The sequence below is a fragment of the Spea bombifrons genome, chromosome 8 (genome assembly GCF_027358695.1).
Source record: "Spea bombifrons isolate aSpeBom1 chromosome 8, aSpeBom1.2.pri, whole genome shotgun sequence".
NCBI classification, from domain to species: Eukaryota; Metazoa; Chordata; class Amphibia; order Anura; family Pelobatidae; genus Spea; species Spea bombifrons.
In genome coordinates, this window is record NC_071094.1 from 7388438 (window position 1) to 7404313 (window position 15876).

At 42.2% G+C, this 15876-nt stretch overlaps 1 protein-coding gene across 2 annotated transcripts in view; it reads right to left on the reverse strand.

The window, feature by feature from the left end:
* Positions 1-15876, reverse strand: part of HUWE1 (HECT, UBA and WWE domain containing E3 ubiquitin protein ligase 1) — a 45224-nt gene that overhangs the window by 26033 nt on the left and 3315 nt on the right. The window contains exons 2-25 of one of the 2 annotated variants that reach the window (XM_053474228.1): positions 9841-9976; positions 8942-9011; positions 7847-7945; positions 7131-7337; positions 6530-6682; positions 6365-6427; positions 6198-6275; positions 5973-6020; positions 5822-5890; positions 5485-5584; positions 5062-5162; positions 4813-4963; positions 4542-4669; positions 4203-4343; positions 3679-3784; positions 3271-3375; positions 3055-3156; positions 2806-2886; positions 2423-2529; positions 1904-2081; positions 1297-1388; positions 830-1041; positions 573-630; positions 186-362 (exon numbers count right to left, since the gene is read on the reverse strand). In XM_053474228.1, the coding sequence (XP_053330203.1) occupies positions 186-362; positions 573-630; positions 830-1041; positions 1297-1388; positions 1904-2081; positions 2423-2529; positions 2806-2886; positions 3055-3156; positions 3271-3375; positions 3679-3784; positions 4203-4343; positions 4542-4669; positions 4813-4963; positions 5062-5162; positions 5485-5584; positions 5822-5890; positions 5973-6020; positions 6198-6275; positions 6365-6427; positions 6530-6682; positions 7131-7337; positions 7847-7945; positions 8942-8986 (2601 nt within the window). In that variant the 5' untranslated portion in view covers positions 8987-9011; positions 9841-9976. Of the gene's footprint in view, positions 1-185; positions 363-572; positions 631-829; positions 1042-1296; positions 1416-1903; positions 2082-2422; positions 2530-2805; positions 2887-3054; positions 3157-3270; positions 3376-3678; positions 3785-4202; positions 4344-4541; positions 4670-4812; positions 4964-5061; positions 5163-5484; positions 5585-5821; positions 5891-5972; positions 6021-6197; positions 6276-6364; positions 6428-6529; positions 6683-7130; positions 7338-7846; positions 7946-8941; positions 9012-9840; positions 9977-15876 lie in introns of both variants that reach the window. The other variant, XM_053474227.1, reaches the window with a different exon arrangement.

Sequence of the window (15876 nt, forward strand, 5' to 3'; positions counted from 1 at the left end):
TTTTTTGGGGTTTTTTTTTACTCTTTTAGGAGAACCCTCTTTTTAGCTACAACCCCATTGGCTGCAAGTAGGCTAGGATTTCTAGACATTTCTGCAGGTGGTTCAGATCGATCTGCCTGAGTCAATCCAGGCTTGGTGTTTAACAACCACGTATTGGAATAAGTGGAAACAAATTGGTTACTTACCAATATTGATTTGCAGACACCCGCCACAGCTTGGCAGGCAGCAGAGGTAGGGAAGTCAATAGGTAGATTGGGCAGACCAAGGATGGTGACCAGAGGCAGGAGACCCTTCTGACTCACAAACTCCTGACAGTGATCGTCCGTTGTGTTATTACTTAGAATGGATTCCACAAATTTCATCTGTGAATTGGTAAATTTTTCAAGTCATTTGGAAAATTCACAGATAGGAGTAGCTTCGCATAAATTTTTACTGAAACATTATTTAAAAATCTTTGGTCCAATATTGTACCAAAATGGTTAAAATCAGGGTTGTAAATTTGTGGGTTATAATCGGGAACCCTTGAACCCTGCGCTCTTACACATCAGCTCTATTACACTTTCTAAACTCACCACGTTGAGAATATAATCCATCAGAGGAATCGGGATTCTCTCTTCAGTTCCCACAACACTATGAGAGAAAAGGCAAGTTAACATATGAGGTCCAGCAGGAGTGTAAGAAAAAAAATTCAATCTTATTAGATATGTGTCTCTTATTATAAATTCTTAGTTTAACCCAATTAATAACAGATTAATGTCTGATATGAAGTCTGAAACAAGGCTTACAGGTCACACAACTCCAGAGCTAGCAGCACACATGGCAAACTTACTGCGGACTTGGCTCAACTTCGCTCTGTTGGTTTGCCGTGAAGCTCTGCATTGCTTGAACCTCCTCTTCTTCCTCGTCCTCGCTAGAAGCCTCTTCGGCCGCGTGGTTCGAACGTGGTGGGGGAGCTGTGGCCGTGCCGTCAGCTTTCTGAATTGATGGCTTCTGGCAAATATACTTCGGGTCCCTACCAAGATTGCATATTTCTTCTAAAAGCTAAAAAAAATAAAAAATGCAAAAAAGACTGAAGACATGCATGCCCAGTATCCATGACTGAGTCAATTTGTTAATCTCCAACAAAACAGACGCAAATCCAAACGGTTAAACACTAGAAGGATCTAGAAAATGGCAAAGGGAAACCCGAATGTTCCAAATCTGTGCAAGAACATAAAAAAATCAATTTAAAACAAGTCGATAACCCCCTGCTAGGAAGCACCCTACAAACCCCACCGGGACATGCAAAAACCTTACCTTAATAATAGCGGTGGTGGCATCTGTTTTTAGTGTGGGCTGGTGCCTCATCAGTTCATCGACAGCACTGCCCAGGTTAGAGGCTGTATCGCCTGCAGGAGACCGGAGAGAGGTCAAAGCTGGAAGAGACCACGGGCCTCTTAATCCCTCGGCTAGAGACCTGAAGAGCGCTGATCTACGCTGCATGCAGGTCTCTTCAGCAGGGGTTAGAGGAGGGTTAGGGAATTTTGGGGGGTGCCACTGACAGCTCGTTCTGGTTAGGGGCAAACGTGTGGAAACAAATGGGAAACACTGGAGCTGCTAAATGGAAACACCAGTTAACCGAACAAAAGGTATTTAAAACCAAGAAACCTAAAGGCATAAGAATAAGTAAAGACCGTCCAAATGAGCACCACGTCTCCCATCAAGGAAAACCAGAATCAGGATTATAAAACCAGAAAGGGTCAGTAATCTATCACAAAACATGCGCAATGAGTAGGGGGACAGCCTGCATATGCAAAACAAACAGCCAAGGTGTCATGGTCTACGAGTCGTTAACTAGTCCTTTTGTCATGGAAGAACTTGGTCAGTCTTTTCTGCAACGCCGGGTTGGTCAGCGCAGTCTTACCTAGAGGGTCTGAGCTCCTCCGCCTCCTCATGGCAGGGAGGTAATCGGGTGAAAGCAATACTTTGAAAAGCCGTTCAAAAGGTTGACATTGCACAAAGGACTGCAAGCCCCGGGCATTTAGACACAGGGCACTGAAGACATTGGGCAGAGAGCCTAGAACTTCCCTGGTTGCCGGAACCTGCAAGAAAAAACACGAAACAGCGTCCTAGTATTTCAAAGGGAAATTAAACTGAAAACTTAATGCTGAAAGATATCAGTGTTTAGCCAAATTTGCTGCCCAAAAGTTTTTCTTTACTAAATCTTGTATTTTATGATATGCATTACAATTAAACAAAAAGTTATTTAAACTAACAGGTTTTTATGGTCACCGATATAAAATTTGATAGCACACAAGTATTTTCATGGGGTTATTAGATTAAATTAAAAACATGTAGTCGTGTTGGTCATTCTTGGGACAGATAAAATACAGCTGAACTGGGCAGCTTGATATTCTGATGACTCTGAAGTTTAATGACTTACATCTTTGATAAGGAGAGCATGAAGCATCACATCTGTTAAGCCATTGTCCTGAAGAGAAGACAGTAAAGACGGCTCTTGGAACACAAACACTGTTACTACTTCAGTAGCTACAGAAAGAACAAAAAAAAAATCAAGAGTCATTCAAACGGCACAAATAGTCTGGGTCAATATCCACTACAGTTCTCATTAAACGAAACAAGTATGCTAGCTATTTTTATTTGAAAGACATAGCGGTTCCATCCCAAACAGTTCACAAGCTACAGTTCAGCTCCATTGTTTTATTGGAACGGCTAGCAGCGTTACCCCACTTTTGAAATTGACTCACTGATAAAGCACTAAATTCACAAATAATAAAAAAAGGCGCAGGACCTGGGTTTACTTACCAAGTAAGAAAAGGGAAGGGCCGTAGTACTCGGCATTGCTGATTATGTGTTTCAGGGATGTGGGAAGAGTTCCATCCATCACTGAAAAGAATATGATGTTAGTGATGCATAAGCAATAAGTGTGCCAACAGATGCACAGAATAATTTTGATGTACATGGGGGTTCCAATGGGCTTATATTTACACACATACGGTTTCATGGTCAGTTTATGTCATGCACTGATTTGTCAACCATTTTATGAACACCTACCATGACGAATACCATCTGAGAAAGCTGGATCCTGAATTGCCTTCTTCAAGAAATTCAGCATAGACTTCAAGAGAGCTGCTCTCTGGGGAATGCACTGCACTCCTGCAACATCAAATACAATCAGAAATGAAGTAAATGCACTTTGGGGGCCATTATTTACGCAGAAATAAATAAACAAAAAAAAACAAACAGGAATTTAAAAGTCCGGTCAGTTACCTGAGCGAGTAGACCCTACACTCCCAGTGCTGAAGCTTGTACCAGGAGGACGCGAATCTGCAGAAGTGGAAGGTCCAGGACTGGCCTCCATTGCCACATCGGTAACTAAAATCAAGTAGAATGTTAACGTCACAGAAAAGGCGCATCACTGTCACATACAGAGTTTAATCGTCCGGTGAGACGACACGGGAGAACGTTTCAGGTACTTCTCAATCTCAGAACTTTGGAGATATTTTAATTCAAACATGCTTTTCTCTATTGGGGTTGATCAGGAAATGTACTATATGGGGTCTTGCAATACGAATGTTAAAGTGGAACTACGGTGATTCTTGTAAGCCAAGACAAAAGCCTCAAACTCTCCAAAATGTACTAAAGGATAAAAAGATTAAAAGGCTTTAAATGTCTTACCTTCCATATCTGTCTCCATCTCTTCACCCTCCTGAACAGTGCTAGGGCGTTGGTTTCTTGGTTTGATGACAAATGGGCACTCTTTCCTGCACAGGTCAACTTCATGCTACAATTGAAAAGGCACACTGGCTATAAGAAAGACTAACTTGGTGTCCTAAGAAGAGTTCTACTACTTCTACCGTGCTAAACACAGAAGCTATAACTAAGGATCATTAGGAATCTAAATATTTCATGATTGCAGTTAAACTTCAATCAGGACAAGTTTTACTTTATTCATTTGTCAGGGGGAGTTTAATTCTGGCGTGTGACACATAAAGCGGTATCAAGTGGGCTAGTGTCTTGCCAACGAAACATTTTATAAAGCATGTTATTTTGATTAAAATCCAAGCTTTAGAACACTGCAGAACATTAACTGAAATAGGGTTTGAAAAGACCATGGAATCCAGAGGACTTTAATATAACGTATGAGCAAAGCCTTAGATGAGAAGTGTTAACCCTTGAAAAAAAAACTGTTGTGAACTCACCTCTAATCTGTAAATAAATATGGTCAGACCACTGTGGGACTGAAAGGCTGCCATGTCCAAGTTTGTAATGAGGTCAACAACTCTCACAGCTCGCGTCACAAATGTGATCTGGTCCTGCTCGTCACCAAGGAACTTGATCACCTGAGATGTACAAAGATACATATATATACATATTTTTCAGCATAGAGAAATGTGGAGAGCTATTGCCACAACAGCACATCTAAAGGATCTTTCGACTCAAGCCTTGCTATGAATACCTTGCACATACTACAAGTTTACCCTGAAAAAGCCAGCAATACGGAAATGGTAGGTTAGCATAAAACATTCCCACCGGCATACCTTTAGAAGTGCTTCCATCATGCCACAAGAAACCAGCGCTTCTCCGCCAGCGTCATAACTGGCCAAGTGATACAAAAAGGAAAAGAGGGCAGTGGCAAACTGGTGTGGGTATGGATCCATGGTTGGGTCTACAAGAAGAAAAAAAAATCCTATGAAAACAAAGCTCTTTCACTAACAGTTCTCACTTTTTGTTTCTGTTAATGTGATTGATACAATAAGAGGCTAGTTTATAAAATAAATAGAAGGTATAAAATGAGAGGTCCCTACTCACCAATCATGGCCTGAATACAGTTACGGACTAAAACAGGGAGGAAGCCATGGTAGGAGGCAGTGCCAGTACAGTCTATGATGCTACTCAGCTTTGGAGTCCTTTCCAAGTGAACAATTGAGGTCAATGTTCTTAGAGATGCAGCTTTAATGTCCTAAAAAAAAAGGGAAGAAAATTAAATGTCTTATTAAGTTCAATAAATAAGACCCACGTATGATGAATAAACCTCAGTGTGAGCAAAGTGGTCCTTACCATAAGTTGTTTGTCTGAAATCTGCAACACGTCAACTAATTCCTCTATCAAACCATTGTAGAGAATACTGTTTGCAGATTCTTGCAAGGCATTGGAATAAACTGCGGGACAACAGGTGGAGTGGATTAAAACAGGGTCTGTTCTCCAAATACTACAGAGCAAAGCGGCAACGTTCAATACAATTCCTGGACTACAGGTTCCAGTTAGACTTCCTCCTTTGACATACAGATACTCAATTGTGATAACGCACAACTGGTTCTTCCAAAACCATAAGCTTATAAACCTCAACATACCATTATAAAAAAAAAAAAAAAAACACATTATAAACTATTAGCCTAAACCGTCTCGATCTGGGTCCAGATACATTTTCTTTTTTTTTTTTTTAATACAGCAAAATAGTACAATTTTCTAATGAAAACTTACCTAGTATAGAGATTGCATGTAGTCTGGCCTGCACAGCCTGTAGCCTCTTCTTATGATTAGAAAAGCCATGCGCCAACCGTATGTGCGTGAACAAAAGCATCTATGGTAAAAGAGAATTGGTATTGTACACGGTAGAAGGAGTTATGAAGGCACTAAACTTTCATCTTAATAAAGTGCAAGCGACGTGACAGGTACAAAAAGATATTTGATTGGTCAGTGGATGAGCACTTGGAGGAAATCATGCCACGGTATATTATGTGACTGTTAGCAGTGCGTTATGGGGAGATGCACAAAGAAGACAGAAAACCTCAACAAAAATTCTACACAGCCTAGTTACCTGCTTATCCTTGGGAATGCTATACATCTTGGTGAGGGATTCCATGATCTCAGAGGGACTTTCAGAAATCTAAAAGGAAAACCAGTCGTGGGTCAAACATAAGCGGCCATAAAGCTGGACGACATTCTCTAATCCAACCAAGGATACTTACCTTATCTAGCTGTTCTATATGAATATAATGTAGTGTGTTACTGGACGTCTGGGTGGGAAAAGAAAAAAATGTTTATTAATGTTATGACATCATGCTTCTCCAACACAAAAGTATGGGACACAACTATACGGGGGGGGGGATTTGCAGAATTCTCAGGAGAAAAGGGTCCTTACAATTTTATAACTTTACAATCTCACCTCTAATCCGTAATAAAGCAAAACTTACCCTTTTTTCTATTTTCACTTCAGATCCTGGCTCTGCATAAAACTCAAAATGGAGAGTTGTAGCGCTAGGTGGGTATTTCTAAGCAAGAAACAAAAACACTATTTGAAGAAGCAAATAAAAAGCAAAGTAACTGTTTTTCGTTTCTTCTTTAAACAGATAATACATACCGACATCTGCATATCTTTGCAACACTCTGCAAGACCAAAGCCATTCTCTTTACCTCCCCAACTCTGAAACAAGAAAAGAAGTTGGTGTCATAAGCAGTTAACCTTGCAGGCCGAGAACAGGGTCATTAAACAAAGCATTCCCCGTGAGACAGCCTCTCGCCTTACCTCTGCTAAGTGCTGGAGCCGTGATAACAGCGGCGTTCTTTTGTCGGAGGCCAAACGTGTAATATAATTCGACCTCTTGCTGAACACATACAAGAGATTTAGCACAGCGAGCACCACTTGCATGTCAGAAGAGGCAAGCAGCGTGGTCAGGTGCTGCGGGGAAACACAACACAAACAATCAAAAGCTACAGGTATCAGTCATTGGTAATGAGCCGTTTAAACGGTGACTTAATTTGTAATTTGAGAAACATTAATTTACATAATTGTATTTCTATTTAAACAGAACACCGATAATGTGATTTTCTGTTTCATTAAGTTCCATTTGTATAGTTGTCTCACGTCAGGTCCTTGGTGCGGTAAGCTTTTAATCTCTACAGATTCACTTTAATGACATTTGTGGCCGTGTTATAACAAAATAAGAAGTATCTCTAAGTGCTGCCACTACATGCGACGTAATTCCTTCAGTATTAAATAACACCTGAGCTGGTGGGGATGCCTGTTGAAGGTAAGGGGCGATTCAACGTAGATCACACACTCACTGCCTAAATCCAACTGACAAGGCAAGGCCAAGAGGACGCGGTCAAACAGTTGGTCTCCTTACCTCAATGGAGCTGTAAAGATGTCGGGAGAAGCTGTACTCTATGAGCAAGGCGGTGAAGTTGAGGACCGCCAGAAGGAGAGCCTTAAGCTGCTCCTTCTCAGGTCTGTCACACACCAGCATCCAAGACATGCTCTCCACAGTTTGGCCGGCATCTGCCAGGATCCCATCGAAACGGTCCAGCAGGTCCACCCAGTGATACAACTCGCACTGAAGATGAAAGACTCGTTATACCATCTTTCCCCAGTAAGCAGGAAAAAAAACAACCATAAAAACAATCTTGGCAACAGCAGGATTTAGGTCAAGTTGTCAATTTTTTTCTCTTAAAAAAGTAGAGACAGAAATACTACTTGAAGAAAACTGATACAAAATCAAGCTTTATTATTAAGTTCACCAAGATAAAAAGTAGAAGAAAAAAAATGCGTAAGACTTTTGTGGTAAAACACCAGTCTTATAATGTATAGAGACGATGACCAAGCACAGTAAAAATATGGCCAGGGAAAGAGAGGGCTGGGTATTTTAAAAGGTGCTACAACACAGCACTAGGCGTGATTTCACATTAAAGGGGCACGCCAGGCATTATATGCGGTTAAAGGTATATGATAGACCCTCTAAATTTCCATGATGACCCCCTGCGAACACACGGAGGGATAAAAAATATAAAATAATAAATTACAATATGTTCCAAGTGTTTATCACCATCAGGGTTTGACACTTACCTTTCCAATATTCCAAGTTTTGATTTGTTGCAGCTCCAGCAGAAGCTGCTCATCGGTGCATACTTTCAACTTATCGATCAGAGACCTGCAGTCTGCAGGCTATTGAAAAGAGCGGGGGGGGGGGAATCCAAACATTAGCGAGAGACAAAAGATTAAAAAAGAAAAATAAAAGCACACTGAGCTTCCTATATCTAAACTCACCCTCTGAAAAACGTGCACAATTCAGTCACTAGTATATTTCAGGATTTTAGTAAATTACTAAACTTGCCGCAGATTGGGGCCCAATACATTATTTTACCAACATAGAAGACATGACACTGTTTAAAGCCAAAACATGTTGATTCTGGCACATAGTAACACGTTTTACTAAACTCACATTGATGGCTCCATTTCATCCATTTATGAATTCGTATTTTTATTTATTTTATTTTTAAGTATTGTAGTAATTTTGCAAATGTAACGTTACTTTGGATGACCTCACAAAAAAAGTGCAACCACTTATGACTTAGCCCCTTTATCAAATCTGTCCTTCACTGCTCTTCAATAGTTTATCGATTCCACCTTCACATATAGTCAGATATAATATTTCTTGAACATTAAAAGTGTATCCCTAAAAGTGTATATTTTTTTTAGTCAATTTGCTCCAGTTCATTCTACCGCATTCAAACAGGTGCAGAGCATTCAGTCAGAGCTCTTCCGTCTCATTTTCTTGTTCCCCCCGATTGTCTCTACTGAAACCAGGAAGTATTAACATGCAAATTTCCCGCACATGTGCAGTAGCACCCCCACCGAAGCAGCAGCCAATCACAGTTATGTTGCCATGACATAGCATGCACATGATTGGCTGCTGCTACTCCTATTGCTGTTAATCATAGCTGAGCTCCACAGACTAGTATTATTGTTTTATATAGCGCCATCAAATTCTGTAGCGCTGTACAATGGGTGGACAGGACATAAGTAGTATGTAACAAAGCGAGGAATGCTTCCTGCTTTCAGAAGAAGTAGCCGGTAAAAAAGAAGAACTCAAACAAGTATGACGACTGAGCTCAAGTATTAATCTAAGAAAAATGCATTTATGGATAAGTTTTCACTTACCGCCTCTGTCGGGGTCTTCTTCAGCTTTGTCCGGTCTACCTTCATTTTCAGTATTGAAGGATTACTTTACCTAAAAAAAGGTATAAGATTATAAAAATTAAAAAAGAGACACTTAGAGTGTTTATTGCATTGTGGATGAATATATATATATTTTTTTACAGACAGCCAAGCAGATGAACAGTAGAGGTAATTAACATGAAGTCTTTATATAGCGTGTTAAATTGTACAGTCATTATTTCCTTCTGTACGAGAGATATGCAGAGCAGTTTATAGCAGATGAATATAACTCCCTTGCGTAGCGATATAATTATTTTTATGGGCTTGGCTTTAGATAAAATATTAACTGATGCATGAATTTGAAAGCAAAATAAAAAAAGTCAACGGCTTATTTATGACATCAGCCATGCTTATACACGGCAACAAAATCAATGAAAAGAGCTATTCTACTCCGGACCAACAGATGTGACCTCAGTTTGTAGCATGCGTGCAAAGACAAATCTATTACAAATCAGCGGCAAAGTTTTCTGCTCTAAGAATACACACAAAAAAATTTGGCACGATTACTCCATGGCGATACTTTCAGCTATGACCCACTTCATTGGGGATCACTGACCGAAGAACGCACAACCCAGACCTGAGGTGCACAATTCCTGATCTGGAGGGAGGCAAACGGGGCACGATCTTAAACTTTTTTTTAAAAAAAACCCTACTTTTTCAAGCAAGGAATCCCGGAATTTCTGGCCTGTTTGCAACACTCGAGGACTGGAGTTGCACACGCCTGGCCCAGACCTTCTACAAACGTTGTTAAGACCCGCCAGAACACCCAATTATATTTTATATATGGACATTGCGACGACCTCTGTGTTTTGTGGCACCGGTAGGGTCTCCAGGACACTTACTCTAGCTGGAACCAGCAGGACACGAAGAACAAGAGGAAAACTGCATTGAAAGACTGTTGCAAGGCCGCAAGTGTACTCCAGAAAAGCCAAGGCAAACCTTCCACTCAGAAGACACTCAGAAGAGGGACAGTGCAAACTAGAAACCAAGAGAAAAAAAAATCCAGTTAGTTACAACAGAGAAAAACATGGCCACCTAGCAACAAAAAAATTCAACTTTTACTATACTGTTCCAAAAAGGGGGAGGTTTATCTTACAGGCGATAAAAACCTTAGGGGGGTGCTGCTCAGCTCCGACCTCCATGGTCCGATTCTTACCACTGACTGGCTGCTTCAATGAGCCAATCAGTGGCAGGGAAAGCATTGCCACTGAAATCAATGGGCGAGCTTTCCGCACTGAGATTTCAACAGACCCCCGGACACGGAGCCAGTGCTGGAAAGGACCTGTGGGTAACTATATTACATCAAATGCACAGAAAATAGCTGGGGGCAGGCAGAGGGGGCAAATGCAGACGAGGGGATTCTGCAGACTTCCCACCATTTCCAAGGAGGGCTGTAAGCCTTAACAAAAATGCGTGAAGGATTTGTGAATGCATAGAAGAGTCCGACCACCGAAAGCTGTTCGCGGAGATCACTCGTGAAGGACTTTCGAAAAAATCCAGACAGCTCAACGCTTTTTTATATATATTGTAAATATTTGTATCCAAATGTATCATTTTGTGTAGGATCGTTACATCACAAACAATTCTTTCATCTTTTCACACATCGCGTTATGAAACGCAGTCAAAGGGGAGTCACATGAACAGCTTGCTGAAACGTATCTAACCATTTACAATCATCACCGCGATTAAACATTCGTTCCGGCTGAGTAGCTGGGAAAGCACATCATCATTATGGGTCGCCCATGAGGTGTTTATACCGAGCAGAACTCAAATCCGGCTCACTGTACTCAACGTTCGACATTGTACCACGCAACGGAAGAGACCACACACACCGTAAAACGTAATCCTTGCTACAGTGACGGTATCACTGAACGGAAACTCAGGATTTGGGCTAAACTAACCCAATAGGAGACAGATTTGATCGTTATCACCATATATGAATGAATTGGTTTGTGAGGAGGCACACACAGGCATTGGTGGTCCATTCATCTACCAATACATTCCCTTTTTGGGCCATCAACACACTGGCGTGCGATGGGGGGATAGGGGGGGCAACTACACGGAAGGGGACACGCATGAAAACTGTGATGCAACGTATCAAAAGCTTCCCAACCGCAACTAATTGAACGTCACTGATGACTAGATTATTCCTTTGGTTTCTACGGAGAAGCGGTTTTGGAGATACTTTGTTTGAATGGAAGGGGTTATTGTACTTTAGGGAAGACGAGAGCTGTAGCAGAACTCACATAACGCTCTGTCTCCTCGCTCAACCCTTACAAGACGACTGAACTCCGAGCAATATTGGCGATTAACCTTATAGAGGGAGGAAGAGTCATGAAGACCCTGGGAGCGGGGCATTAAGATGACCGCTCACCTGTAATAGATACCAAAATACGAGAAGCTCAGCTTGTATCTAATGGGGTCTTACCTGTGAAAAGCATTACGCTGTTTTATTTACTGAAATGCATAATTTAAAACAAATCCATCGCTTTGCCCAAATCTTACAGCTATGAGGGAGTTAGTCAGCAGAGCACAATGTAACAACTCAAGTATGTTGAGCAGCTTATGCTGTATTTATTTAGGTAATGCCCCGAAAGCCTTAGAACAGCGCACCGCGTTCTGTATTCCTAAAAAGAATTTCCCCTGGACTGCACGGCTCAAAATCCAGGATAAGAACTGCAGCGAACACAAAGCATAACGAACGAGGTGTCCTCGGCCCGCCAGCTGCCACCAGGGGATTTCTGTCTGCAGCGTAAATATCACTGCAGAGGAGGTCAGGCTTTCATCTCGCAGCTCGCGCCAAAAGAGCAAATAGAGGAGATCCAAAAACGTGAAGGGGGAAAGGGCAGTCTCAGGAGACACAATGGGGGTCAGTCACGGCGTGAACATCTACCTTCAGGTAGAACGGCACCATTGTGGCGTCAGTCGTTGCAGATGTCGTTTAGACATCCAGGTCACACCTCGCTCTTCCTTGCTTTATTAAAACCAAGATTTTATCAAAAACTGGACAACTTAATAGAATGTCATGTGTTATTGTTACTTATTATTACTAACATACTTATACAGTAACATGGTAACGGAGTGTATCACATGTATTACATTACCAGCCCCTTTTTGCTGTATCCTTTGAATATTAACAATGTATTCTAGTCTGCCGAGGTATCTAAACTTACAAATGGCATCAACAGGACACAATAACGCAAAGTCTATCACCTCTGGAAGTAAAGAGGCATTGGCAGCACCCGCTCTTGAACCCGGTGCACATGGCTTCCAACATGCTTACTATTGACTGTTAGAAGTCACTCTCGGTGGGATTACGGCTCATGGTCAGTCCAGTTTCTTCGCAAATATGAAGTCAACACAAGTGGGCCGCACAAAAACGAGAGGCAGAGCTTAATATATATCCGTTTGTCAAGGTTCTCTACTGGTGCAGGTTGATGAACCATGAACCACCAAAAAGATCTTTAATAAGTAGAGGAGGCTATTAGAGGCAGAGTGAGTGAACGGACTGTGCCGAGGAGATACCTACAACCAGAAATACGGCAGAGTCTTTGAGAATGGAAGCAGGAACCACTGCTTATTTCCCAAGTCAAAACACAAAAGCAGAGACACTACCTTCAGAGGTGTTTGCGTTAAAGTCCCCTGCTAATGCATTAGCTGTACTTCCCCGCACCCGGCTGTCTGCATTGCAGGAGATTCATTCAGCCAAACATCTGCATAGTAATATCCGTGCGTGCGCACCGCCGGCTGATGCATACAAAAGGTGCGTGGTCTCTGTAAATTGTCATGTGGTCTGTTTCGGAAACGTATAGGGGGGGGGGAATCTGCAGAACCCCTCCAAACGTATATTCAGATAAATGTAGCGATGTACTCAATGGTGGTCGCTGCATGCAGGGGTTTCTTTAGAGCGTAGTGCAAGTGTAACGTTGGCTCAATGACTTCATTGGAACTACGGCCATGCCATTGATTGACAGCTTAAGCAGCCAATCAGGGGCAGGAGATGTCAGGGCATGGAGGAAGAAATATTCCATTTTGGAAGAACCCATATAAAAGGTACCCACAGAAGGTTAGGGTTACTCACAGTACTTTAATATGCATTTGTCTATAGTAATGGGGGCCAGGGACATCATTCCAACAATAAAATAATGTCCAACGTAACTTTAGCGCTGGAATACAATAACACTATACTTCCTCCCTTCTTACCTACCAGACGAAAGGTGAAGCCCTAAGATGAATGCATGCCGAGAGTTACAGATGAGATCATAAGTTTTGTGTGGCATCAGCCGGAGGTAGTCTTGAATTTGCATAAAATAAAAAATATGCCATGACCTACTTTGGGAACTAGAAAGACTAGCAACGTGACCAATATCCAAACCGGTTGGAACTATAAATGCCAGACGGAAGCATTAAGCAGTAAGAACACTCCCTCACGACAGAACGAAACTCAGTTTGTCGAGACAAGTCATGAGCACCGGCTACAACGTTACTGCAGCGCAACAGGACGCCATCGCTCGTTATCCTTTATACGCTCGGCTTAGACCAGTCCGGCTTCATCCAGATTCTCTCACCCGAAATTACAGAATAGCAACCGGTCTCATTCAGGCAACGCAGTCATTAAGAAAAAGGCCATTCACAGGCAAGGAGGGAAAAAATTCCAAGGCGGAAAAAAAAAAAAAAGCGCTGATAAGTAAATCCACCAGTGTGTTAAAGTCACCGGATTACCAGACTGCTCGGGGCCCCTGGGTGAGGGGGGGGCTCGTCCCCTAACGGGTGCTGGCGTAACAAATAAGCTTTCAATTAACAGTTTCAGTAGCCAGACAAATAGCGTGTATCAAGTTGCCACCTTGGAGCACGGATACCAAGGCCTGTCACGCGTGTCTTTGCTTAGTCAGACACAGGCCCCGAGCCGCACAGACTCCCGGGCCCAGAAGGACCCTCCTGTCTCTAAAAATACAGCAGCCCAACTATCACAGTCACTCAGTCAATCCGCTCCAAAATAGCAGCCCCCAGCCAAGTGCCCGGGAAGCTGTGATAACGCATCGCGCAAGCATGAGGGCTTTCTCCGAGCCTCTCGATACCTGCGCTGCAGCCTGTGACACGCGAGCTATACAAAGAACGACAAGCACTATACAAAGAACCACCGGCACAATGCGCTATTATAATACGCACCTCGACATAAGTAGCAGGCTCGCTGCAAACGACAACCATTCAATGGGATAGGTTTAATAATGTATAACGCATGCATAAAATTTAATGTGTTCAACATAAGAGGACCCCCCCATTTCACAAGGACAGTTAGACAAATGTATACCGTTAACATGGGAAATGAAAGGTCCCCAGAACCTTTAAGGGAAACCCCCACTAAATATTTGTATTAGACAAAGACAAATATTTTGCAGTATTTTTATAGTTTTTGCGTGATATGTTCTCAGGCGGCTGCATATCAGTCATTTGTATGTATTCTGGCTCTGTTATCCGTGCTCAATCTACTACACAAACGCTCCGATTCCTCATCACACTGCCCATCGTAAAAAAATAGAATGGCTCAGCCTTAATCACCTAGTGAGACACTCAGACTAACGAAAGCCTATGGAGGAGAGGACTTCATTAGCATGGCCATAGAGAATAAGCTGAGTGTGGTGTCTGAGCAGGGAAAGCCACCAAAAATATCACATGATTGACAACAATGGCGGCCACTCGGTCTGAAGGAGGTTCATAGGAACCAAATGAGATAACCTACAGTAATCTACAGAGCACTGAATTTTGAGGTCAAGGACTTGGAAGTCATTGGTTAATGACATCAGAAACACCTAAATCCAGCAACCGTAAAGTGCCATTCACTGTTGTATTGATCAGTTTGACTTCTTCATGTGTACCAAGAGCTTCGAGCAAATTTCCCCCGCTTTCCACGAGCCTTCAGCAAAGACTGGATTGTAATTCTTATCGGCCCCTGCAGGAAGTTAACACCTAATGACTCTCTATGCAGGGTGCCCATTAGCCTCTAAGCTCGAGAGATCGTCTGCAACTGTACCGTGATTTTTATCATTCGGAAGTAAACCAGTATTAGCAAGGTCTTTCTGGGCATCACATTTTTAACACGTATGTACCGTTACGCATGTAATTGGCAAGAAAAAAGTATTAAAAGGATTTTGGTCTAAAACAAGTAGCAGTAAAGGGACTTCTTTACCATGCTGGGGCAGCGCAGGTGACCCACGGCAATAGGAAGGATTCTTTAAGTCCTTCAATTGTTAAATAGGCACCTAGCAGGTGCACATAAACACGGTCTGTATTGCGAAAGAACATGTCTTGGTACAAGAGAAAAAGGTTACTACGTAGACATTGTATCTTTCATATGGATGGATAGAATAAACCGATGGCTAACAAGGTTCTGGGGATAGGAAGCTTGGAGCAAACAGGCAGGCAGGCAGGCAAGCAATATAATACACAACCGAAAATCTAGAAACAATCCATTAGCAGAACATTACAAGCAGAAGACCATATGGAAGGAGAATTCTACGGTCATTACATAGAATCATCACAGACCTCGTTATAATATACATCTCGGTAACAGTAAAGGTCTAAGGTGGAGAGAGTGGGAAGGAGTTTCACCTTCATCCGGATTACTGTCAAAGAAGCACCTGTACAAATAAACCATTTGGCACCGGCGTGCTTCTTCTACACAAAGGAATCGATGCTTTTCACTTGGTACTCAAACAGTTGAGCTATTAAGTTCCATTGAAGGACACTGACCGACGTCCAAAGCCACGGCGCTAACTATTATTATATATGCAGCTCAAACGTTAAAGGGAGGGAGCATCACGTTTGGACCTTTGCTGCTCGCCATATCCAACATCGCTCTCGCTTCAAACTTATCAACG